Here is a 25,029-nt window from a genome sequence, read left to right as displayed (position 1 = left end):
CAGAGGACAGAGGACACAAAATGCAGAGCAACACAAGGGGTGATCAAACACAATCAGTTTATTATGACTCGGGGTCAAACCAGGCCAGCAGTCCAGATCAGGCAGAGGTACAAAGACACTAAACAAAAGGCAGACAATGAGGGACGGAAATAGAATCAAAACTCACAGTATCTTCCATGAAGAAATGCTAGAAGTCTGGCACAAGGGACAAGACAATCTGGTACAGAAGGGAAGGGAAATGCAGTTTAAATACATGAGGGAGAGGGAGTCAACAAGACACAGGTAAAAAACGTTAGGGTCATCAGTAAGGCAGGAAAAAAACACAGAAGGGGAAGTAAAATGTAGACAACACAAGGGAAGATGAGCTTTCAAAATAAAACAAGAAGTGAACTCAGCTAAACAAACAACATGAGAACTCAAACGCTGACAGCAATAGGGCTCAGACACGAACATGACAAAACCATAAGTTACAAGTGTGTTTGGGGTTTTCTAAAGCTAATATGAAGTTTCTACCTTTATCTGATCAAGAAAAATCTGCTCCAAAGCCTCTAATGCAGGTAACTGTTAGTCCTCTAAATGAGACATTCCAATCACACCACTGGACCCAGCAAGAGTGTCCAATGTAGAGATATATAGATATATAGAGATTCTTGATGTCACTCATCAGAATCTTACCTAACTTTGTTCACATAGACTGCATAGAGAGCAGTAACTGTTACACACAGACATTGGAGCTTGTTAGAAAATAACAATTCTCTTGTTTTTAAAAAAAACTAAACAAAACTAAATCACATCTGGAGTTCGAACCATCGTTGACTAGTAAAGCTCAAAAGACTTCCATGGGCTTGCTCAAGACACTTGCCACCATTAAAAGGCACACTTTGTAGGTTGTGCATTTTGGTGGAGCACAGCGGACAGCTGCTGTCAAAGAATGTGTTAATAAAGTCATTAAATTTCAGCCTCATGAAATAGTGCCTTGGTTTAAACTTAGAGAACTGAACTATATAGATTTTTTCATCCACTTCTGTTCATACACTGTAGGTGCATCTCAAAAATGTTGCTATTGTGGGAAAGTCATTCTTTTTTAGTAATTTCATGTAAAAGCAAAACCCATTCTCTTTTGTGTTTTTAGTTTTTTGTGTGTGAATGTCATGTCGAGGGGACAATGCCATCGTCAGTGTGACAGGGTGAGCTCTGATGACAACACTGAGGATGATGCCATCATGTGCATGAGCAACGGCACAGCAATATTTCAAGTTTATTCATTAATTTCAGTTTTTGCAGTGTTTCATCACCACTCTAATGACCTTAGTTTTCATTTGTGTGAATGATTTTGTGAGCAAGCAAAGGGATTTATAATTCTACACAGCAGTGGAGGGGAAGATTATCTGTGTGTCTGTATGCCCACAGACATGAATGTGCATCCATGAGTGTGCATCTTGAATGCAGATTGCGGCAGCGTGTGTCCACACTTCAGAGGGACATGAGGCACATTCACTGGGCTTGAAATCAAGCAGAGTGAAGATTGTTTATGGACTGCCAAAAGTAATTAATCTCCCCTCTCTATGAAAATTAATCGGATTAACTGTTCTTTTGGCCCACTGAATCTATCTCTGTGTAATGTGTGGATGCCGAATCTCTGTTTGTTCCTCTGTCCCACTTCATACCCATAACTCCAGTCCTATAGGCTGGATTCACTGGCTTCACCACAACAATGGGCAGCACAGTGACTCTGTGTAATCACATTTTCCCGCTTGTCTGAATGCTTGTCTTTCACGGTGGGGAAAGAGTGTCAGCCACTTCACCACACTAGCATCATATTGTGACTCTTGAAGGAGGCGCTGAGAGAGATCTGTTGATCCAAGTGTCATCTGTGTGTCTCTGGCCGCGGGTTAAACACATGTTCACATGATGAGTTGACCTTTTCAGCAGAATTCACATGAGCGTGTTGCACCAGCTCTAATTTCCTGAGGTCAGTGGGCTATTAAGTAACAAAATGTTAATGGAGTTCCTGCACAGTCATCCGCTCCATCTTGTTTTGTTTTTTGTTGTTTTTTTACCTGAAGAAAACCATTTTTGTAGAAGGTAGCAATGAAGAGGAGTGAAGGCAGGTTGTTGTGTTTAGTACTGTCTGTCAATCATACTGTAGCCACACCCCTAATTCACCCCAAGCTTTATGGTCTGCTTGATGGTCATAAATGGAACCATCATTTAAATAATGAAACTAATGTTGAATTGAAGAAGACAACTGTGATAATAAATCAAATGAGAACAAGGACTATTTTCTCCACACACCTCCAATACAATCTGACTTCTTTTTACAACCAGTAGAGTTGCCCCCAGTGGTCCTTAAATACAGTGTATGTTTCAGGCAGTTTAGGTGTAGCTTCACTTTAGAGACTCAAAGGTGTCATTTCTCATACAGTCTACAGCTCCAGGGCCCATGCTGGCCCCTTGAGTCCGTCATTTTAACCCAGAGACCAAAGAAAAAAAAAAAACAATTGCATGCTTTTCGTTTTTGGGAAATGTTTAAATGTTGAGCCTCCTTCATTATATAATGAAGAGGATTTTATGTGGTAAGTACAGAGCTGGAATCACAACATGGCTAGCCTAGTGTTGTGGTACAACTTACATTAGTTGATAGTTCATTGGTGCCTGTTTATCAAAAACTGACTTATGTAATGTAATCAATCATATTAAAGCAGAAGGAGTTGGCAGCACGGCTGTATAGTCGTTAGTGCTGTCGCCCCAAAATAAAAAGGTTTGGGGGTTCGGTTCCCGGCCTGGGTTCTTAAGGTCAGGGTTACTTCCACCCAGGGCGAGTAAAGCATGTGTGAACACACAGCAATCAACAGCAACTCCTTGTGTGGATATACAACAACGTAAACACATAGAAGAAAGCCCAACAGAAAAAGTAACTGTACAAGGGTTAACAGCCTGTTCTTAGCTGTGCTTGTTTTATACTAGGTTGGCCCAGTAAACATTACCCAGTTCTTGGACAAGCAACTGTCCTTCCTTATGTTTTGTCCAAGTCCAGAGTACAGAGCTCAAGTGGTTGAATTCTTCCCTAGTTCCTTCAATTGGTTGTGTTGCTGGTGTTGCAGTTAAGTTTAGGGCTGCTGCTGCTGCCGAACATTTTAGTAATCGAGTATTCTACTGAGAATTCCATCGATTAATCAGATAAAACTTTTTTTTTTTCTTAGTTAAAGTGAAATTATAAACATACATGAGAAAATAAGATATTTCACTTAATAATGAACAATTGGTTTCCTTTTTTAGACAATCAACATTTATCTTTATCATCGCTTTCATTGTCATCATGTCTTTCCTTCATAGAGACAGAGACCATTTACACTCACATATCAATAACAAATTACAGATCTTTGGATGCCAATAACTCTTTTTGTAAGTGAATGGATCCAAGTTGTGGTCCACCATCAACCAGCCGACTCTGAGTGCCTAGGCATCAAGACTGATGTGTAGCCGACGAAGGCGCCACTCGTTTTACTGCATGTATCCGCTTCTCTTGTCTTAAAGGTTGATTTTTCTGTCTGGCAGCTTCTAAAAGCTTTGATCAGTGTTCTTTACCCTGTTAGTACTGCACCCTACCACACAGCAGCTTTTGGGAATTTGTGTGTGTTTGCTGGCACACAGAGAGTGACAAGAGACACCTGTAGTCTGGGTGAAATAACATGCTCTGTAAAAATTAAACAATTCGAGGCAGAGGAAATTCCGCAATAACTTTTTGTAATCAAGGTACTTGAATAATTCAAGGAATCGCTTTAGCCCAAGTTAAGGTTAAGTTAGCCGTTGATACTAACTTGAGGGTCGTTGCTTGCAGGAAACAGCAAGGAGACATTGCATCAAGTCTGCTGGCGTTCAACTTGTCCACTCAGAAATCTTGTGCAGGACCTTGTGTTGCTACAATGAGAGTGAAGAGTTACAAAGGAGATCAGGGCCAACCTCCGAGTCAGGAGAGCTGATCCAGGAATGAAGAGAGACGGGCACAAACAGGTGTGAGGGAAGCAAGATATTTGGGAGAAGAGAGAGAGGAGGAACAAACAGAGGTTTTTATAGGTCACATGTCATACAGTGACCAATAGCAGCTGGACTTAGAGTTTGTGATTGTCCTGTTACACATGTGAAAAGGTGAGCATTGTGGGGGAGCTGAGTTTAAAGGACCCTCCTATGTCTGTGGAATAAAGGAGCAAGTTGTCTTGTCCCTTTCTTGAATGGGTTGTTTCCCAACACTAGTTTTGCATAGAAACTAAAAGCTCATTGAAACAGGTACTCTGTCCGAAGAATCAAAAAAGAAATTGAGCAACACGTTTTGTCTGTTGTCTAATTAAAAAGAAAACTTTATTCACCTCAATAAAAGTGGCCCTTTAAGGATTGCTAACTGATAACTGATCAGACTTTTGATCCACACTGGACTGAATTCACAGGGGGGTCGTCTTGTAATACCTCTCGAACTAGACCTTGTATCCACAGGGCTCATGTCTACAAAAATATTCTACTCCTTCATTTTTATACTGGCTGATTAATGGGGAAATGTATAATTGTTTGGTATTTCTCCTTCCACAGACGCCTGCAGCTTACACGTCGCCCACCATCAGACAAAATGTCGTACGGATCCATTGATGGAGGTTCCTTTGGCAGTCGCAACCCATTTGGTGGTCCCACGAGGCAGGGCTACCAGCCAGTAGGTAAGGAAAAACAATGAATTCTTCATGGTGTCATGCCTTTGAAGTGTCTTACATGTAGTATTGTAAAATGGTCAAAAGAAAACAATTTTAATGCAATTTGAGACAATAGTGTAGTTAACATAGAATTAGCGAGAAGAAATAAGACAATTGCTGAGACGATTTTACTGTCTTAGATCTGCTGGCAGTGAGCTCCAACCCTAAAAAACCCAGACAGAAAAGGCCTGCTCACCTTTAATGACAATATATCCTTGGAATTGTAGGCTCTATCAGTGTAATTAGTAGTTTTGAGTGTTGAGCTTCAAAATATTTGTATTCCATAGAACAAGCCTTTTATTGTTCAGGAAGATGAGTCAAAAAAATGCATGAAAAGTAAACAAAAAGCCCCGCATATTGTCACTACTTCACAAAAACAACTACAACTTGCAGAGATGCTGAGATCTTGCCCAGTTTGTCTGATACACTGCCAAAGGTATTTGCTGCCAATCCAATGTGATAAAGATATCTCAATCCCAGCAGATCACAGATGTAGGCAAAATTCAAACAATAAAAAAAGGAATTCTGAAAGTCTCCTCTAAAACCGCTAGTGAAATGCAGCAAAGACAGCTTTGATGTTATAATTTCTCCAGAAACAAGGCAAAAGCATGAACTTAAGTCTCTCCATTAGAGTTGTCTTGGAAAATGCTTGCATAATCCAGTTGAACTGTACATAACTAAGTTTGTGTCATGAAACAAACTAATATTAACAGATAAAATGGTCCAAGTTTTCCTCTTGACTTTTAAGGTTTAGTTAATTGACTTCCTAAAGGAAATCATGCATCCACTATCCATTCCTCTGTGATGGTTTGAGATGGAGACATGCTGATGCTACACCAGATAATCAGATCTATTTAACAAGTCCTCATATGTTGACTTCACTTCACTGACTTCAGTGGATGAGTTCAGGGATTCAAGGAACTTTTAGTGTCATTCCAGTCGCATTTACATGAGATGGGAACAAAACTTTTTGATTCCGGACCCGGTAAATAAAATCTAACAAGATAAATTAAACTAGACACAATGAGAGAAGAAAGAGGGAAGAGGAATTACTGTGGTCAAAGTACCTAACAAAAACACAACATAACCTGTTGAGTTATACTGCAGAAAGACTGGTGATGTCCAAATAATGATAATGTGCAAAATGGCTTTTAGTACAATAAGTACAATAAGTACAGTGTATATTCAGTGTCGTCTACGACAGTGACGACCAGGTGTCCCGCTTTGTGTGGGACTGCACAGCATTTTTATTCCTTTTTCTGCGTCCCATGATTTGAGACAATGTCCTGCATTTTGATTGGCTCTAGTTTTCAGAAGTCACCACTGCAGCAGAGACAGTTTTCTAAAATCTGGCTTTTACCCAATGACTTTGAAGAAAGAAGGGAAAGTCTGTCATCACGGGGCTGTTTGATGTCAATCAAACTGGGTACAGGTGGGGTCAAGTGCAGCTTAACCTGTCACCGTTGTTGCTGCCTGGCTCCACCCAATGGGGAAAACTGCAAGGCACCACAAAATCGCATATGATGGACCGTAACACAAAGAAAAGGAACTACAGCTACAACAAAAACTGGGAAACAACTTATAATTGGGTGAAGTCTGTGCAAGGAGATTCTCAGAGTTGTTTTGGGAAATTTGCCAGAATTATTTTTCAGTTTCACACGGAGGAGAATATGACTTGAAGCGACACATTGCATGTAAGTCTCACAAGAAACATGCGGCTCCAAAACAGATAAGCCTATCTATGGATATATTCCTGCTGAAACCCAAAGATAACTGCCAAATAGATATGCAGGACAGGATAAAGTATAACAGCAGGAACACCATTGAGTGAAATTCTGTTTAATTTAAGGATGGACAAAGTGTATATGAACACTTTTCATGCAAGTGAAGGTCCTTGATCAAAAATCAAAATGATCAAAAAAGCACCAGTAAACTGGAAAAAACGGAGGCCATGACTTGAATCCCATGTCAGCAGCCTGTCTGTTCTGTTTTATTGTACACAGTTTAGTCAGATTCAGTGTTGATGAGAAGAAGCACTGTAGTTTTAACAGTTATTGGGATAGAAAAAGGGATTACATGAGTGCAAGCAGACTAGGGTATAAGATCATAAGAACTTTGAAACTTAAGCTTCCTTTTATTCTTACTGTATTTACTTAGTGTGGGAGCTGGGGAAGTTGCATTCAAATAAAATATACTTCAGTCCTTCACAAGTTAAAGGCCCAACCTGTCACCTGCATAGCCTATTGTGAGCTACTGAATCAACTGAGGGCAAAACATGACTTACGGAGCAGAATAAAAATGTTTATTTTTTTAGGTAGGTAGGTAGACTACCTCTCAGCATTGGTAACGTATCATCCTGAGAGAGGATGTTTCTGATTTTCCTAATGTTTCTCAGGTGAAGAAAGCCTCCCTACTGACTTGCTTTATGTGAGGGACAAAGAACATGTCTCCAAGATTTCTTACAGTGGAGCTGGAAGCCAAAGTGATGCTGTCCAGACTGATGAGATGATTAGATGGCGTTTCTCTGATTTGTCAGAATTTAGAAGTAAAAAATTTCCACTCATCCAGACTTTTATGTGTTCAAGACATGCCTGCAGTCTGACTATCTGACTGACTTCATTTGGCTTCATTGATAGGTACAGCTGAGTATCGTCTGCGTAGCAGTGGAAATTGATGCTGTGTTTCCTGATAATGTTGCCTAGAGGAAGCAGATAAAGCGTAAAGAGGATTGGTCCAAGTACCGAACCCTGCGGGACTCCATGACTGACTACAGTACATGAGGAGGAGCTGTTGTTTACATGAACAAACTGATGTCTAACTGATAAGTAGGATTTGAACCACTTTAGTGCAGTTCCTTTAATTCCAATTTCATGTTCCAGTCTCTGTAGTAAAATATTATGATCTATGGTGTCGAATGCAGCACTAAGATCTAGAAGGAGAAGTATGGAGGCTGATCCATTGTCTGAGGCCATTAAAATGTCATTGGAGACTTTAACCAGCGCTGTTTCTGTGCTATGATGGGCTCTAAATCCTGACTGACACTCTTCAAACAAGCTGTTCCCATCCAGATGCTCGTGTAGTTGTCTTGCTACAGCTTTCTCAATGATTTTAGAAATAAATGGAAGGTTCGATATGGGTCTATAGTTTGCCAAAACATCTGGATCAAGATTAGGCTTTTTAAGCTGGGGTTTGATGACTGTGGTCTTAAGAGTCTGAGGCACTTAACCCAAAGATAAAGTCAAATTAATCAGATCAATTAAGTAAAAAAAATTCTTTAAAGAGGCTAGTTGGTTCTGGGTCTAATAGACAGGTTAATGGTCTGGATGATGAAAGCCTGTCAGCCTGGCTACAGTGCTGAAGAGAAACCTGGGTTTGTTCTTGTTTTCTTCTATTAGTGCTGAGTAATATGAACTTCTAGCACTGCGGAGCTCATGTATTTATGTTTTATATATTTATTTTATGTGTATGTTTTTAAGCTATCTTTCCAGGCTCTGTGAAACTCCTCCGACTTAATGGAACGCCAATTTCATTCTAATTTCCTTGATGTCTGCTTTACGGTACTGATTCGGGAATTATACCAGGGGAGCCAGCCTCCTCTGTTTGATTACCTTCTTTTTGAGAAGGGCTGCATCATCAAGATTTGAACGCAGTGTGGCCATAGTGCTAATCACAAAGTCATCAACCTGCGTATGGGAGAAATCCTCATTTGAATTTAGATATGGCATTGTTGGGAATGATGACCAAATGTTCTCTTTAAATTTAGCCACAGCAGCTTCAGATAAACATCTTCTATAGCTGAATTTATTCCTCAATGCTGTGGAGCCCATTAAAGTAAACTCAAATGTAATAAGGTAATGGTCAGACAGGTAAGAGTTTTGAGGAAAAATTGTTAGCTTGTCAATTTCAATGCCATATGTTAGAACAAGATCAAGGATATGATTGTAGAAGTGAGTGGGTTGATTCACATGCTGGGAAAAGTCAATTGAGTCTAGTAGGGAAAGAAACCCAGAACTAAGGCTGTCGCTTTCTACATCAACATGTATATTGAAATCTCCCAGTATAATGATTTTGTCTGTGCTGAGTACTAACTCTGATATAAACTCAGAAAACTCTGATAGGAATTCTGAGTACGGACCAGGTGGACGGTATACTGTAACTAACAGAACTGGTTTTTCACCTTTCCAGTCTGAGTGGGAAAGACTAAGCGTGAGGCTTTCAAAAGACCTGCAGCCAGATTTTGGTCTGGGGTTGATTAATAGGCTTGACTGAAATATTGCAGCCACCCCACCTCCTCGACCTGCAGTATGAGGGACATGAAAATTATGAGTGGGGGCTGTAGCTTCATTAATGCTAACATACTCATCCTGCTGCAGCCACGTTTCAGTTATACAAAATAAATCAATACGATGATCAGCTATGAGATCATTGACTAGTAGAGATTTTGATGATAATGATCGAATGTTCAACAGTCCACATTTGATTGCAGTGTTATATGAGACTGAATTTGTGGTTGTTTAGATTTTACTTTTGCTTTTTTTTAATCTCCTCTTCTGTTTAATTTGGGTTTAGTAACTTTTCTAAATTTAGGCGGTCGGGGGACAGACACAGTTTCTATAGACCTAAACATAGACAGAGACTATTCCATTCTCGGCAGGTGACCACTCTGACTGAGGCGCAGAGGAGCATGATAAACTGCGGCTCTGCCTCCTGGTATCCTGGTTTTGGATTTATAATAAAATTGGCCATATTCCTAGATATGAGAGCAGCCCCACCCACGGTGGGATGGACACCAGCTCTTCTAATCAGACCAGGTGTCCCCCAGAAGGCCTTCCAGTTATCTATGTAGCCCGCGTTGTTTTCAGGACACCACCTCGACAGCCAGCGGTTAAATGACGACATGCGGCTGTACATGTCATCACTGGTCTGACTCGGGAGGGGGCCGGAGAAAACTAGTGTCCGACATTGTTTTAGCAAAAGTACACACCGATTCCGACTGGTGAAGTTGGGTGTTGTTACTGCTGACATGGATAACAATTTTACCATATTTTTACCCTTAGCCAGCAGTTTCAGATAAGACTGGATGTCGCCTGCTCTGGCCCCCGGGATACACTGAACTATGGCTGCCGGTGTTGCTAACTTCACATTCCTCAGAATAGAATTGCCAATCACTAGAGTCGGCTTTTCAGCGGGTGTGTCACTGAGTAGGGAGAACCTGTTGGAAATGTAAACTGGTCGGCGCTGAACTGGGGACTGCTGCCTACAACTATGCCTCTTGTCTCAGACAGGCACCCAGCCGCCCTGACTAGATCCCTGCTGCTCAAGAGCCACTGGCATATGACAAGAGGTGCTATTATGAAAGGAGCCAGAAGAATAGCTAGACATGAGGCAGACAGTACAGGAGAGGAGAGGGAGAAAGAGGAAGAGAGAGTGGAGAGAGAGAGCTAGAGGACATTGCTAATCGTGTGGTTTGACAGAATGGGTTATAAGCTTAGGAAAGGGGAGAGATATTGAGTTCTAAAGCCATGTTAGTGTGACAAGAATTTGCTATTGGGTCAATCAAGCAGAAGAATGGTAGAGACAACACACGAGGTGCCACAGAGCACAACCTCCAGTGACCCGAAATGACGTAACACGCTTGCGGCAACCAGTAACCAATCAGTCAGTCAGTGAAGGATCTGCCTGGCCCGAGTTCAACAGTCTCACAGCTGTCAAAAAGAAGCTGTGCCTTAGTCTGGTGGTCCTGCTCCGGAAGCTCTGCAGCCTTCTCCTGAAAGGAAGAGAGACAAAGAGTGAATAGCTCTAGGTGAGGTTATTACTGAGATGAACGCCTAGGTGAAGCTGGACACAACTTCCACAGCTTCTCCTCCGATGTGCAAGATAGGAGTGGGTTGTTTTCCCATCCTGGGATCCACCGTCATCTCCTTTGTATTTTACACATTGATGCAGAAGTTATTCTCTCTGCACCAGTTCTCCAGGTGTTTCACATCATCCCTGTATTCGGATTCATCTTTGCTGGTGATGCATCCTAAGACTCGCACTTTTCGTCTGCAAACATTTTACTATGTGACAGCTCGGGTTCTGGGCGGAGCAGTCATATGTCAGCAGGGTAAACAGGAGGGAGCTCAGCACACAGCCCTGAGGGGAGCCAGTGTCGAGATTGATGGGAGAAGAGGAGATGTTGTGGATGCTGACAGTCTGTGGTCTGTTAGTTAGGAAGTTCTGTGTCCAGTGTCATAGGCAGGTGCTCAGTCCAAGTGGGTGTAGTTTCTGCACTAGGGTACGTGGTATGATTGTGTTGAAAACAGAAGTGAAGTTAATGAATCCTTACTCTCCTGATGGGTAAGGACCTTTTGGACAACTGATGAGATGGCATCGTAGGTAGAGTGGTTCTGTCAATAGGCATACTGGTGGGGGTCCACAATGAATCTTTGATGTGGGCCAAAATTTGCCTCTTGAATCACTTTCAGACTGTCACAGGCCGATAGGAGGAGATACTCAAAGGCACAGCCCTTCAGTATCCACCCTGGGATGCTTTCAGGGCTGGCAGCTTTGGGCAACAGGGATTTTGATTCAGGTTGGCAATCACCATTTTGATGGTGGTGACGTCAACACATTTAGAAATAAAGCTGAGGACAGATGATGAGTATTCCCCCATTCCACCTCTGAAAACATGTCACTCTGTCCACTGGAAACAGTTCTGGAGCACAGACATGGCATCCTGGAGCCACACAGTGTTGGTCTCCTGCTCTGATCTGTTTTGTTTTAGCTGGGGATGAAAGGCAGGGTTCATCATAATGGAAAGCCCAAGATGAGGCCTGGGGAGGGCTCTGTACGCACCCAGTCTATTTTTGTACACACTGTGCAAAGTGTTCCTTCCCTGTGTTGATATGTGGAGATGGTGGTGAAACCTGGGCGGAGTGTCTGTTAGCTTGATGTGATTAGAGTCCCCTGCAAGCAAGTAAAAGGCTTTTTTGCTTTTGTGTGCAAGACATTGATTCTCATCCTCCAATGTAGAGACATGACTTTTAGATTTATGTCTCTACATTGGTCACTCCCATTGGGTCCAGTTGGTAACAGCCAATCAGAGTCCTTCTCAGAGGCCTAGCTGTCAGCCTTTATTGCCAAAGACTCTGTTTTTCTGATCTCAGAGTGGGGAGAAGTTGGTCTGAGTTTATTGTTTTGATAGAATAAAGACAGAGAGACATGAATAATATGATATTTAGAGGATTAGAGGCTTTGGAGCTGGTTTAATATCAATGTTAACCAAAAGAATGAGCAGAACTCATGGTCCCATGTGGAAGTTTGTGTATTGAGGTTTTTTGCTGATAATGGTTAATAGTGTTTTTAATCTAGAAAATAAGCCAAAAAATTTTTGGATGTCTTACTTTTTTTTCTTTTTAATTAATTACTGTCTCCCATTACAGAGGGGTCTTTACTGAGTCACATATGCAATTAGCTGCAATTAGTCATTCTTGATTAAAAATTACAGCTTCATAAGGAAAAACACAAATATATGAAAAAGACAGAAAAGGTGTACGACAGCTGTTCAATGGAGGCGATTCTTCAGCGGTCAGAAAAAAAAAAAAAAAAACTGAAAACATGCAAGTAAATGAACTCATTCAACACAAACTGTTTGTGTTTATTCAGCTGCTGTGTGACAAATGTCACTGAGCTGATGAGTGTCATGAAAAAAATCAAATCAGATTTATTTGTATTGTGCCATCTGCCTTGACAGGTTGGGTGTGTGTGATGCTGCATCATATTATCAAACTGTTCAGGCAGTCAGTGTTACATCTGATCACATGATCAGAGTTTACTTTAGTCATGTTAATTTATCGCCATAGCAACAGTAATTACGCGACCTTTGAAGTAAATGCAACTTCTCTGTATGCGTGCATTCCAGTTGTGTCCAGCATATAAGTAAACAGCTCTAAACTGCCACATGGTCCAGTGAAGCCATCTCTAAGTCTGAAGATAGACATGTGGCTGCATTTCAGTTTTGAAACAAACCATGTGCCATTAGTAACACAGATTAAGTGCATATTTCATGACATGTTGCCGACCTCAAATGCAAAGAAATATTTAAATAATGCTACAGGTTACAAACATTTTACGGCATTAGCGTCACACTCAGCTCACACTCACTCACCTACGGCCTCACCACCTTATCAGTCACAATCTCTCCACAGCCAGAGCTCCTCTCCACCCCCCAGCCAGTATTTTAACAGCCCAGATCCTCCAACACTGCCAGGTTATTGCCGTGTCATGCACTACTGTCCAGCGTGCTTTTCCGAACTGGTCTCCTGGTATCCACTCTGCCTGTCCCTGACCACATCTTCTAGTCTCTGCCCTGGAAATCTGGCCTGCCTTTTGTACCTGTTGCTACCTCAACCAGCCTGCCTTGTGGCTGAGTGGTATCATCATCGTGTGTCGATCCAGAGAACTAAGTCCACATCCTGGCAAGGACGCTAAATTGTTGAGAAAATTCTTTTTTGATTGTTGCAAGGATTTGGATTGCAGGATCCCGCTGCTGACAAGGCATTCAAGACCCTCTGCACCCATCCTCCAAGTATCCGATTCTTGGTTTGAACAAACACCAGTTTGTGGTCGAAGTCGACACCTCAGATGTAGGGGTTGGCGCTGTACTGTCCCAAAGTTCTGCTGCAGACCAGAAGTTCCATGACTTTTTCCTTTGGTGCATGTCTCCGGTTGAGAAAAATTATGACATCAGCAACAGAAAAGTGATCACTAGTTGGAGGGCACCAAGGAGCCGTTCTTGGTTTGGACAGACCACAAGAACATCAACTACCTCTGCTCTGCTAAGCGACTGAACTCCTGTCAAGCAAGCTGGTCTGTAATGGGTGAGGTTTGGACCCAAAAGCAGCACCAACAAGACCAGGTAGATTGGTAATGACTTTTATTGTCAGCAGAAGCAGGTAAATAAGCACAGTTCAGTTCAAAGTGGAAATGGCAGTCCTTAAGGGGCTTGGGGGGAAATCCGAGGGCCCTGAATGAAGCTGTTGGTGAGGCAGCAGTACCAGGCAGAGGGCAGGTTGTAACCAGGCAGGGGACCGAAGGACCAGCAGGTAAGTTAACACAGGAAACACTCACGAGGATACTGTCCCAGTGATGATCAATGGAGAGACCAGGAGAAATCACACGCTGCAGCATTGGAGGTGGAGTCTTGCATGGGTGCAAAGAACAATCTGGCAGTGAGTCTGGAGGAGAGTGGCACTTTTAACCTGGCTGGCTGAGGAGCTTCAGCTGAGTGAACAGGTGAATGAGTGACTGATGAGGTGGGTGTGGCTAGCAGATGGGGTGAGCAGGGGAGTAGTGAATGGAAAACTACTGGAGGCAGGTATATATGGAGGACAAATCATGGCATGGTCCTTATTCTTCACTCCTCTCCTCTCCTACCGCCCAGCATCTTGCAACATCTAGGATATTGAGGAAAAAGTGAGAGCCACCACTGAGGGTCATCTGGGGGCCCAGCGCCTGCCCTATCAACTGCCTCTGCGTTCCAGAACCCCGAGGTTGGAAGATTTGCAGTGGGCCAGGTTCCTAACACACACGAGACTTCCTCTACCAGTATTTCTCGTGGCCCATCTTGGAGAATGACACCCGTGACTTCATCAAGGCTTGCTCCATCTGCAACCAACACAGGACCTGCAGGATTTCTCCAGCCACTCCCGATTCCACATAGACCCTGATCCCAAATCTCCCTTGATTTCGTGACTAACCTTCCTCTTTCTAGTGGCAACACAGTCACTCTTGATGTGATCCTGTACCAGGTCTTCCATCTTCAAGGCCTTGCTGTGGACCGACCTGACCCTATGCTGCAAAATCCATCCTCCTGGTCCCAGTGGCTGCGATGGAATTCGCTCACAACACCCTCATCAGTTCTGCCACCTGTCTCCACTTTTTCTAACCCAAAAGAGATAGAGGTAGCCTGCACAGCTACCAGAGCCTTTGTCCACTGCTATTGCTGAACGTGGGACCAAGCTCGATCCACTCTCCCAACAATCCATGGGGTGCTACACCACTTCAGCCAATAAGGACCACGTCTCCTCCTCTCTACCCTGACCTTCCTTCTGCCCCTTCTGTGAGTTCTGCCTTTGTTTCTACTGGCTCCATCCCTCCTGAGAGGAATTGCATGCTATCCCTTTCAAGACTCCTTCAAGTTCCTGCTGCCGCCTCCGCTAGCCTGTCCTCTTGCTGAGTAGTATTATCACTGTCTGCCACTCCGGAGAAGTGGGTTCAGGCTTAGCGTTAGGGAATTCGGGGACACTACCTGAATTCTTGTTCAGCTATTTCCAATTTCTTGTGAACATAAACTTTTTATATATATGTCCCTGCTGGTGTGCTGCTTTTGGGTCCTGCCTAAACCTGTGACAAAAAATTCTGACTATCAAATTTATATCCATGGAAAATTTGTATTGTAATTTGTATGGTAATATTTAGGGTCTCTGGAGCCACTCCCAGCTCACACTGGGTGAGGGCGGGGTAAACCCTGGACAGGTCACCAGTCCATCACAGGGCCAGACAGAGACAGACAGAGACAAACAATCAGACCTACAGACAACTTAGTGTCACCAGTTAACCCAAAGATGACGTCTTTGGATGGTGGGAAGAACCTGGAGTAGCTGAAGAAAACCCACGCAGGCACGGGGTAAACATACAAACTCTGCACAGAAAGGATGATTATAAATATATGCAGATGATAGCAGTGACCTGATTTTGGCCAAGTATCTCAGTTATCAAAAAGAGCCCTGCACTACTTTAGTAACCAGAAGGACTGAGTCAAAAACAGGAAGTAACAAATTCCACTTTTGTCATTACTCGATCCTTATAGTGAACAACGGCAGTAGCTCTGACACCAAAACTTGTCAACATCAGGGGTTTGTGAAGTTTGCATGAATTCTAGTCGTCATGCACTTTTCCCACTCGTAAGCTAGTAATCAGAGTCAGGTGTTCCTGTCATCACAACACATTTATTATTCATAAAGAAATGAATAATTCAAGCAATCAACACTACATGTACATGTACAAAAATACACCTAAAAATATGACAATTACATGCAAAAAGTGCATAAATAAGTGCTGAATAAACCCCAGTTTTCATTTCTCCATGTGACAGTTTTCTTACATGTGTATGTGCTGTCCATTTCCTCTTTTGCTCTATGTTACCCAAGTGTATCCGAGGTCGCAGCTTTTTATGAGGGTTAAGCAGTGTGGGAAGCAGCTTCATTGGATTTGATCCTCTCACTGCTTTCATTAGCCCTGTAATGGGGCAAGAGCAAGCGAGAAGCCCTGAGGCAAAACATGTTCCTGTCCAAACTGAATGTGTGTGTGTGTGTGTGTGTGTGTGTGTGTGTTATAGAGAGGGAGAAAGAAGGACAAAGAGGGAGAAAGGGAAGGGAAGATGGATGGATTAAAATTATTATTATTGTTATTATTTTGTATTGTTTTATACCAAAGTTATGGCTGCCAATAAATACCTTTATCTACTGCAGTAATTTCTCCTGGGTTTGAATGCTGATTGTAATCTATGCTTATGTGATGCTAGCAGGTCTCAGCTTGTTCTTGACCAATGAAAAAGAAACCAAATACATTTATTCCAGATCATTTCAAAAAGGTGTTGAATGAACATATGACAGCATTTCATTGCATTAGGTAATTATTTCAAGTGTGAGGTACATTTCCTACTGTCCATACATACTGTAAACCAGACATGCCTGTGCAAAATAATACAAAATAATGTATTTTTTGTTAAATTGGGCTTTGATTTGCCTTTGTATCCCTTGGCGATAAAATATGATAGTTATCAATAGATTTTTCACCTGAGTGAACAGATTAAGTAATTTATTTTGCTGACTAGAGGCGAAAAAAGACTTTAAAAGGAGATTACAGCTCATGGAAACACAACTCTCACATAGTATTGGCTAATCAAAGGTAATGGCAAACAATATTGCAGTGGAGTCTTTGTCGACTCAATCAATGTTAATCTAATAATCAGGCCTCGTTTGACTCACCAGCCTCGTTGGTATACCAGCTTGGTATGCAGAAGACAGGGATTCGATTGCCCGATGAGAAACCTCAGCCACAAGCCCACTAGTGATACTCTTGTGCCGATCACAAGTCCGGATAAATGGGAGGCATGCGCCAGCATAAAAATTTTTGCCAAATCAATCATGCAAGTCCCTGAACAGGAAAGAGCTAAAAGAGGGGGGAAAAAAGACTAAGTACACCACCAGGCTCTCAATCCAAGGCATCAGCTACTGCTGCCGCACACAGTGAAACCCTGACACAGTGTCTAGTTGCAGCGGTGTGTCTGGTGTTGGGTTTGCCTCAAAGGGCACACAAAGAGCTGCCCATTGACTTACACTAGCTACCTGTGGCCATTGAACTGAAGCATCCACCCTTTTCAGCCTTCTGCACGCCATCACGGAATGTCCCATTCCAGACTGTTCAGGGGCCTCATTTATAAACGTTGCATACACACAAAATGGGACCTAAAACTCGTGTACATCATTTGTACACAAAGGTTGTGATCTATAAAAAACAGACTTGTGTGTGCGGAAACCCCTATGGTAAATCTGACCCATGCATATGCACAGTTTGGAGGAAAAGGGGAATTAGCAACACAGACGGTGTGGTGATGAACTGAAGTCAGATTGAAGAAATGAGAGTGGGAAGAACGATTATGTTTTTATTATTGCCCTTCACACATTTAATTTCAACCCGTATCGTGCGTTAGAGATGTCATCAGAACGATTCAATTCAATGTCGTTACTTTGCATTGGACTGAATAATTGCTTCAGAAGCATCTTTAACAGTCTAACGGAAAATTCTAAATCAAAATCTCTTTTCTATATTTAATCACCACCGTCTCTGTCATATTGTCCAATCCGCAGGAGCAGGAGGAGAAGAGGACGGCACGGCTAAAGCATCTTGGTTTTTTATCCAGGATTTTGAGTGCTTGTTTGTATAAGGATATGACTGGATGTAAAGTAGTGGAGTTTTCAGTGGCCCAGGTGGGTAGACAGTAATTAATATGAGATATTATGAGAGAAAACGCACCGTATTTTTCGCACTATAAGGCGCACTTAAAATCCTTAAATTTTCTGAAAATTTGGCAGTGTGCCTGATAATCTGCTGCGTTTTATGTATGAATTTTTGTTGTGCTTACTGACCTTGAAACAATTTTATGTGGTATACTGCGCTCAAAAATCTGTCAAAATGTTTTAGTGTGACTTTGGTAAGCGATGAAGCCGCTCCGCTTGATGGATTGTTGGAGCATTCCCAGCTGACACAGGAACGTAGTATTAACGTTGGTCCTTGGTTGGATTTGGGTTGCAATATCAGACAACATTAGATAACTAATTATGTAGTGCTGGGAACCAACCACCATCCAACATTTAGTCAGTGTTACCTTACTATGATCAGACGTCAAGCCAATGTTTTTAACATAAACCCAATTTTCAAATCAATATCAGGGATTTGATGGATTTGTGAAAGAAGAATGATTTAAAATGTGAGTGTATTTTTCTGCATTTGTCACAACTTAACAGTATTCTCAGTTATTGTGAATGAGCTGAATAAAGCTCAACTTACCAGGCTGTTTTGTTATATAACCCGGTGCGCCTTGTGTATGAAAATAGACCCGTTCATTTATATTGCACCTTACAATGCAGTGCGCCTTATGGGCCGCAACATACGGCTTGTGTAGACATGTGATTTCTGAGATGTCTAGAATTTGCGATTGTAGATTTGAGAATTTTGTTCACTTTTTTAACATGATGTTTAAAAGTGAGGTTACTGTCTAACATAATGCTAAGATATTAAATTCATTTCCAGTTCGGATTCTCTGTCCAGATATAAAAACATCAAGCTCTGTGTATGATTTTTTTGTTTTGACAAAAAACAGCAACAGTTTTGGAGAAATTAAGTTGTAAATGAGATATTCAACCAGTTTGACCATTTACCATGACCTTTGTAAGGTGTGCAACAGCATCAGAGTGATCTTCACCCTTTACAAAAGTTGCAGTATCATCTGCATACATAATGACCTCACAGCTTTGGCACACTAATGGTAGATAGTTTATATACTGTATACACTAAAAAGGATTGGACCCAAGACTAAAACCTTGGCGGACACCTGTGATAAGAAATTTGAAAGTAGATTTTGTATCTTAACACAATAAGTTTAGGTAGTCAGATATGATTTGAACCAATTAGAAGTAAAGTGGGAAAAATTAAATTTACCAAATTTAGACTGAAGAATTTAATGATTAACATTGTCAAAGGCTTTTCAAAGATTGAAAAAACTGCACCAACCACACCCCCTCTGTCCATTAGAGGCTTATGCTGCGTTCCAGGCCCCCCGTAATTCGTGTTTTTCTCACCTGTAACTCATGAAAGTGCCCTGGAACTGCAGTCAAAATTGTAACTTCCCACTTGTGTATTCGTATCTAATCAATGTACTACAAGTTACGAGTTACTTGTGACGTCAGATTGCTTCCTAAACAATATGGCAGCTTCCATGGATGCGGTGGTACTGCATGTGACACATGGACTTTAGAAAAATTTGAATTAATTTGCGTGTTGCAATCGCAATATTTCTTGTGTACTACAAACTGTTATGTAGCCAACTTGGTGCCCAAATATGACACCAACAAGAAATAGCTAGTGCTAGCTAGCAATAGCTAATACTAGCTAACGTTAAAAAGTCGATCATGCTAATTAAAAAATAACTATGTAATGAACAATCACTCAGCTTGGCGTAATTAAGCATGCAATGTTAATAATTTAAATTATTCTTGTATTGTCAATCAATTCAAAATGCATTTCAAAACAATGACAAATAACATAAAATATAAAGTATAACCTTCTGTTAACCTTTGTGCCGTTTCCCTTCTCCGTTTCATTTAAATGAGCATGGTGCAGGCACCTTTGGCGATCGAAATGATTTAAAAATAAATCTCATAGTGTCCATCATGTTGGCTTGTTTACATACCAGAATTCCTTGCGCTCAAACATAAGTTGTAACTTGCCTAAAATGCTTTGAGGTTGGAACTCGGAAATTTCAGCTGAAAAGTTTCAGAGTAGTCTGGAACACAACATTAATCTTTTCAATGAAGTAGACAGTTGCTGTTTCTGTGGAGTGGTGGGCCCTAAAGCCATGTTGCATAGGATGGAGGAACTGACTAAAGTTTTGATGTGAAATTAGTTGGTCTGCCACAAATTCTTCAATGACCTTGGACATGACAGGAAGGATGCTTATTGGCTTATAATGTGATACTGAGTAAGGATCATCACTCTTAAAAATGGGTACAACAACTGCAGGCTTCCAGTATTCAGTGAAACTCCCCTGGCCCTGAGTAAATGCAAGATTCACAGAGAGATAGGTTCAGTCAATAAATAGGCAAGATGCCTGATCATAGCAGAGTCCATTTCATACCTATACTTTGACCACTTAGGTTTGAACCTAAGTTCAAACCTAAGTGAGTCAACCATCTTTGCACCTTGAGTTTCAGACACTTTCGAGATTAAAGATGGGTATGGCAGAATTTGGTACCTTGACCCTGTACTGCTGGTGTAAGGGCGAACTGTTGGATACAGTAGCTACAGATTCTACAAAATAATGATTTGAAGGCTTCAGCTACATCCGTCATCTAATTTTTTCATCATTTTTGATTGATGCTCAGTTCAATCTGCTTTCTAACTTTATTTTGTCCAGTTCATTTCTTTATTTGCTGCCATATAATTTTGGAGCAGGGGTCACCCAACTCTGATCCTGAAGGGCTACTGCCCTGCATATTTTAGATGTTACCCTGCTCCAACACACCTGATTCAAATGAGTGGTTCCTTATCAGACCTCAGCAGAGATTGATGACAAGCTGATCGTTTGAATCAGGTATGTTAGAGCAGGGTAACATCTAAAATATGCAGGGCAGTAGCCCTCCAGGACCGGAGTTGGTGACCCCTGTTTTATATTTACTATTATTTCAAGACAGTAGTTCGCCTCGGCTTTCCTAAGTTCTCGTGTCACTTTGTTTCTTAATGAGGTAAATTTGTGCCTATCAGTTGTCAGTTGTCAGTTTGGACTCCAATGATATTTTTAGATCTGAACTATAGTTTCATTTATCCATGGAAGGGAGGCCCTTTAATTTTATTTTAGATGTTTTTGAAAAACTTTAATAAGGTTATGTAACTTATCTGTAAAGTGGTATAGTCCAAATTATCAGATTCTTCTGTCTGACATGTTGCTGAAAATTCAATCAATCTATGTACTAGAGGAACTGGTAATTCTAGTTGGTCCATCAATTATTTGCATTACATTAAAACTGACAGTTACTAAGTTGTTTTCTTGAACACATATCAATTCACATTCATATCTTCGATGACTATCACCTCTCTATTGAAATCACACACTTGCAATAGTTCTCTAAACTTTTCGTAAAAACTAACATTTATTGAGGGTGGACGATTGCTCACAATTAGAGTGAAGGAAATTTTTGGTGAGAGTACAATATTTAGACCCAGATATTCCAGTTCACAGTTCAATTTGATTCCATTGCATCTAATTGTGTTCTTTACATAACACATGACGCCCTCACCTTTTTTATGTTTACGATCATTCCTAAAAATATTAAAGTCACATTACAGTCGCATGTGGTGACTTTTCATTAAGCTATGTTTAAGATATAGCTAAGAAATCCAAATTTGTTTCTTGTAAGAGATGCTGTAGTTGTTCACATTTCAAAAGAATACTTCTAATATGTATGTGGCCACCTGACAGTCATTTTGGGTTGCTACAGGAGTCCCAGTTTAACCTGGAGTTGTTTACAGTTTTGAAAATGTTCCATTTCTGGTGTTTGATTATGGATTTATTGATGCACCGATTAAACCCAGCTGCCCGTACAACTCCAGTTACCATGCCCCCTGCTTAACAACATCTTCCGAGTCTTGAGTTGCACCAGCCACCATTCGTCCAAGATCGTTCCCCGGACCACTAGTCTCCCTGTTCACCACCTCCCCTCCGCGACCGCTCCGTAAGCTGAGGCTAACAGCCACACCAGCTGCCACTTCCATGGGACTTTTCTCCGAGCACCCAGTCTCCAGCAGCCCGCCCACTCCTGTCTCCTCTCCTGGTACTGGTCACAGTCATTATCCTGGCGTTAAATCAGCAGAAATATCCACATCAGTTGAATTGCAAATTTAGTGGAAGTGCCCAGATCCACAGTGCTTACCTGAGGAATCACAGCGGTGCTCCTGTTGAGATTTTCGGATACATGTCCGAGTTGCAGGCTGCCATACTCATCATTCATTTCACATGTGGGACACAGGCCGGGACACTGGTGTATATGCCCAGAAATTAGAAGGCAGATGGCAATTGAAAAAGCCTCAAAACTCTGGCATTTAGATGCAGTTTTGACATTTTTCATTTTGGCATTTTGAGGCTATGTGCCAGCTCAGGTGCCGAAAAGTGGACAGCAGCGCAAAACTGCCATACCTAAAATGTTTGAGGCTGATTTTTTTCCATTCATGAGAGAAACACTTACTACAATGAGGCTGTGAGTCTACAAATTTAGGCCCTGTATCTAAAAACTTTCAAAGCAGGCAGTGTACCAGAGTATACCTGAGCCTGCGGCTACAGCCATCTCTCTGACACACCTGGTGTTTGTCAAAAGACATCAGGCTTTCATATAGTTGACCTGCCATCACATCCTTCACTGACACTTTATGAAATTATTAGATTCTGAGATTCTCTGGACACACATTCAGCCACATTCACAGATTTATGGGTAGATCTGCAAACTGTAACACATCCAAGTCTTCTCCTCCTCCACAGGATCCTACCAGCATAAACTTACCTTAAAATAACCCAGGCTACGGAAAGGGACACACAGGGCATAAATACTGTCAGGGGTAACGAGAGAAGGGAGGTAATGAGACGGGATGAAGTAAAGAAGCCAGACATGGCACAAGAGGGAAACTATCAAAATAAAATACGAAACGACAAGACACACAGAAAATACTAAGGCCTGGGGAGCTTTGTGACAAAAATGCAACATGGGACTTATAGTCCATTTCAACCTGTTGCTGCCGTGGATTTTCTATCAAAAAGGTTATTAAAAAAGTTATTATGTATGTCACACAATATTGTCTATATTCCTAGCTCTTCACCATAGATCACTATGGATCAGTCAATAGTTCACCATTTTGCTTCAAACTAAACTATCTAAAATGTTTCTTTGTAATTCAGACATTTAAGTAATGATTAGGTAAAGTAATCTAAATAAAATGGAAAAGACTTTTTTGGGTAAACAGGTATGTGTTGATGTTTAGCAAATTTTATTTATGGCTTCAAAAGATTTGTACTGCAAATGCAGCTTTTATAGGCTGCCATCCTGTAGATTTGCTTTAACTCAAATTGTATCCATCCAATGAGTAACTGTATTTGGCCTGTCATGGAAGAATTCCAGGAAGTCTTAGTAGCTTTTCCTGTGGGATCTCAAGGAGCTCCCAGGCAGACATCCCCAGGCAGCCTCCAGCAGAAGGCACCTTGGAGACATTCTTATGAAAGACCCAAATCACCTCAATTCCCTTTTATAAATGTGAAAGGAGCCAGTTGCCCCTGAAAAGACTGACTGATGATGGAGACCTGGTACATGCTGTCTCCCAGTATAATCCGCTGGTAGACTGGTCATTAATATCTTGTCAAATCTTATATTATTCCTGCTATCCACGTCTCTATTTTATTTTTGATAACCAAATATTGGCATGCCAGCCCGCTGAGCAAAGGTGTTGAATTAGATTACCATAATATCTACTAGCTGTCATTTGATTGTGCCCTTTGATTGTGTTTTCACAGATTTTGGTCATGTAAAGTTAAGGCTCTCGTTCCAGCTGAATTCAATTACTTTTCCTCAACTGTTAGATGCTATTTCAAGCCACATTCATAGGCTGTATAATGAACATGTCGACAAACTATGGAAAATGTAATCATAATGTTTATCTTTGTTGTTTGTCACTGAAGTAATCCTGATTCCAGCAATCACAACCTCAGGCAATTTATGAAAAGGCTTGAATTAATGAGCAGAAAATGTACAGCAACTCATTTGGCTAGTCAGGGCCAAAACAATATGTAGCTGGCACAAGTCATTATGCTGCAGTTCAGATACACTGAGAAGAAAAAAGGGAAGATGTGAAAAACAAACATCACATATGCTTTTTTCTCTTGACACAAATGTGTGCTGTGAAATATTCACCTTCACTCCGACTGACAGTCAACTTCTCTCTCCTAGTCTTCTCTTTGTGGGCAGACAGATAGTGTCAGTCACTAGAAAGGGGTCTTTGATCACAGTGAAGCCTGGGTACATTATGAGGGATGTGAGTGGTGCTGGTGGGGTAGGAAGGGGAATGGTAGAGCAGGAGCCTGTCAGATTTGTGGTTTGTTACTGGGCTTGATCTGAAGGGGAGCTCAGGAAATGATCAAAGCACAGGTTAAGTCTCTAATAGAGCTGTCGTTTAGACTAATCTCTCTCCTCCCTCTTCCAGCAAAAGCTCTCAGCCCTCCACCCTGCTCTCTGAGCGGTGGAGTGTCAGCTGCAGCATAGCTCAACACATCATACAGGGCGATCGGACATCATGGTTCTTCGCCATCACATATTGAATTTGACCTTGTTTTTTTATTATTATTATTTTTTTTTTGTTTGTTTGTTTTTTGGCCTCTCTGGCTTTATTAGTTATGACAGCTTAAGGAATGACAGGAAATAGAGGAGACGTGTAAAATAACCCTGGCTGAATCAAACCAGTGTTGCTACACCAACACTCCATGCCTATGGCTTTTAATAAGTGCTGCACTGCAATGAAAAACGTGAATAAGCTCACTGTTATTCTCAACAGTCACAGGATGAACATATTTTTTATTAGTTTTTAGACAAAGTTGCTTAAAGTACCCTCATTATTTTTTCGTACGTCCAGCTGCTCGGCCCAAGTTCTCCTCCCTGCATTGAGATTATGGTCTGAGATTCATGCGTATATATATATATATATATATATATATATATGTGTGTGTTTGTGCATGTGGCAACCGAAAGACTGAAAAGAGGAGAGAAAACATATTGTGTCAGTTCTTTATGAAAGATATTATATTGGTAAGTAAAATAAGGCCATCCATACAACCATTATCCACATGACTTTCTCCATGCATTAAACCTAATTAAGCTAGCCTGCATGTCTCTGGACTTTTCGAGGGAGCTGGAGAACCTGGAGGGAACCGCAC

At 41.4% G+C, this 25,029-nt stretch overlaps 1 protein-coding gene across 1 annotated transcript in view; it reads left to right on the top strand.

Moving 5' to 3' along the window:
- tsnare1 (T-SNARE Domain Containing 1) overlaps nt 1-25,029 on the top strand; it is a 186,085-nt gene that overhangs the window by 37,116 nt on the left and 123,940 nt on the right. The window contains exon 2 of the mRNA XM_029505222.1: nt 4,585-4,706. Within this exon, the coding sequence (XP_029361082.1) occupies nt 4,622-4,706 (85 nt within the window). The 5' untranslated portion in view covers nt 4,585-4,621. The remainder of the gene's footprint in view (nt 1-4,584; nt 4,707-25,029) is intronic.

Source organism: Echeneis naucrates, chromosome 6, assembly GCF_900963305.1.
Source record: "Echeneis naucrates chromosome 6, fEcheNa1.1, whole genome shotgun sequence".
NCBI classification, from domain to species: Eukaryota; Metazoa; Chordata; class Actinopteri; order Carangiformes; family Echeneidae; genus Echeneis; species Echeneis naucrates.
Note: the sequence above shows the minus strand (reverse complement) of the source record. Positions and strands in the feature narration are given on the sequence as shown.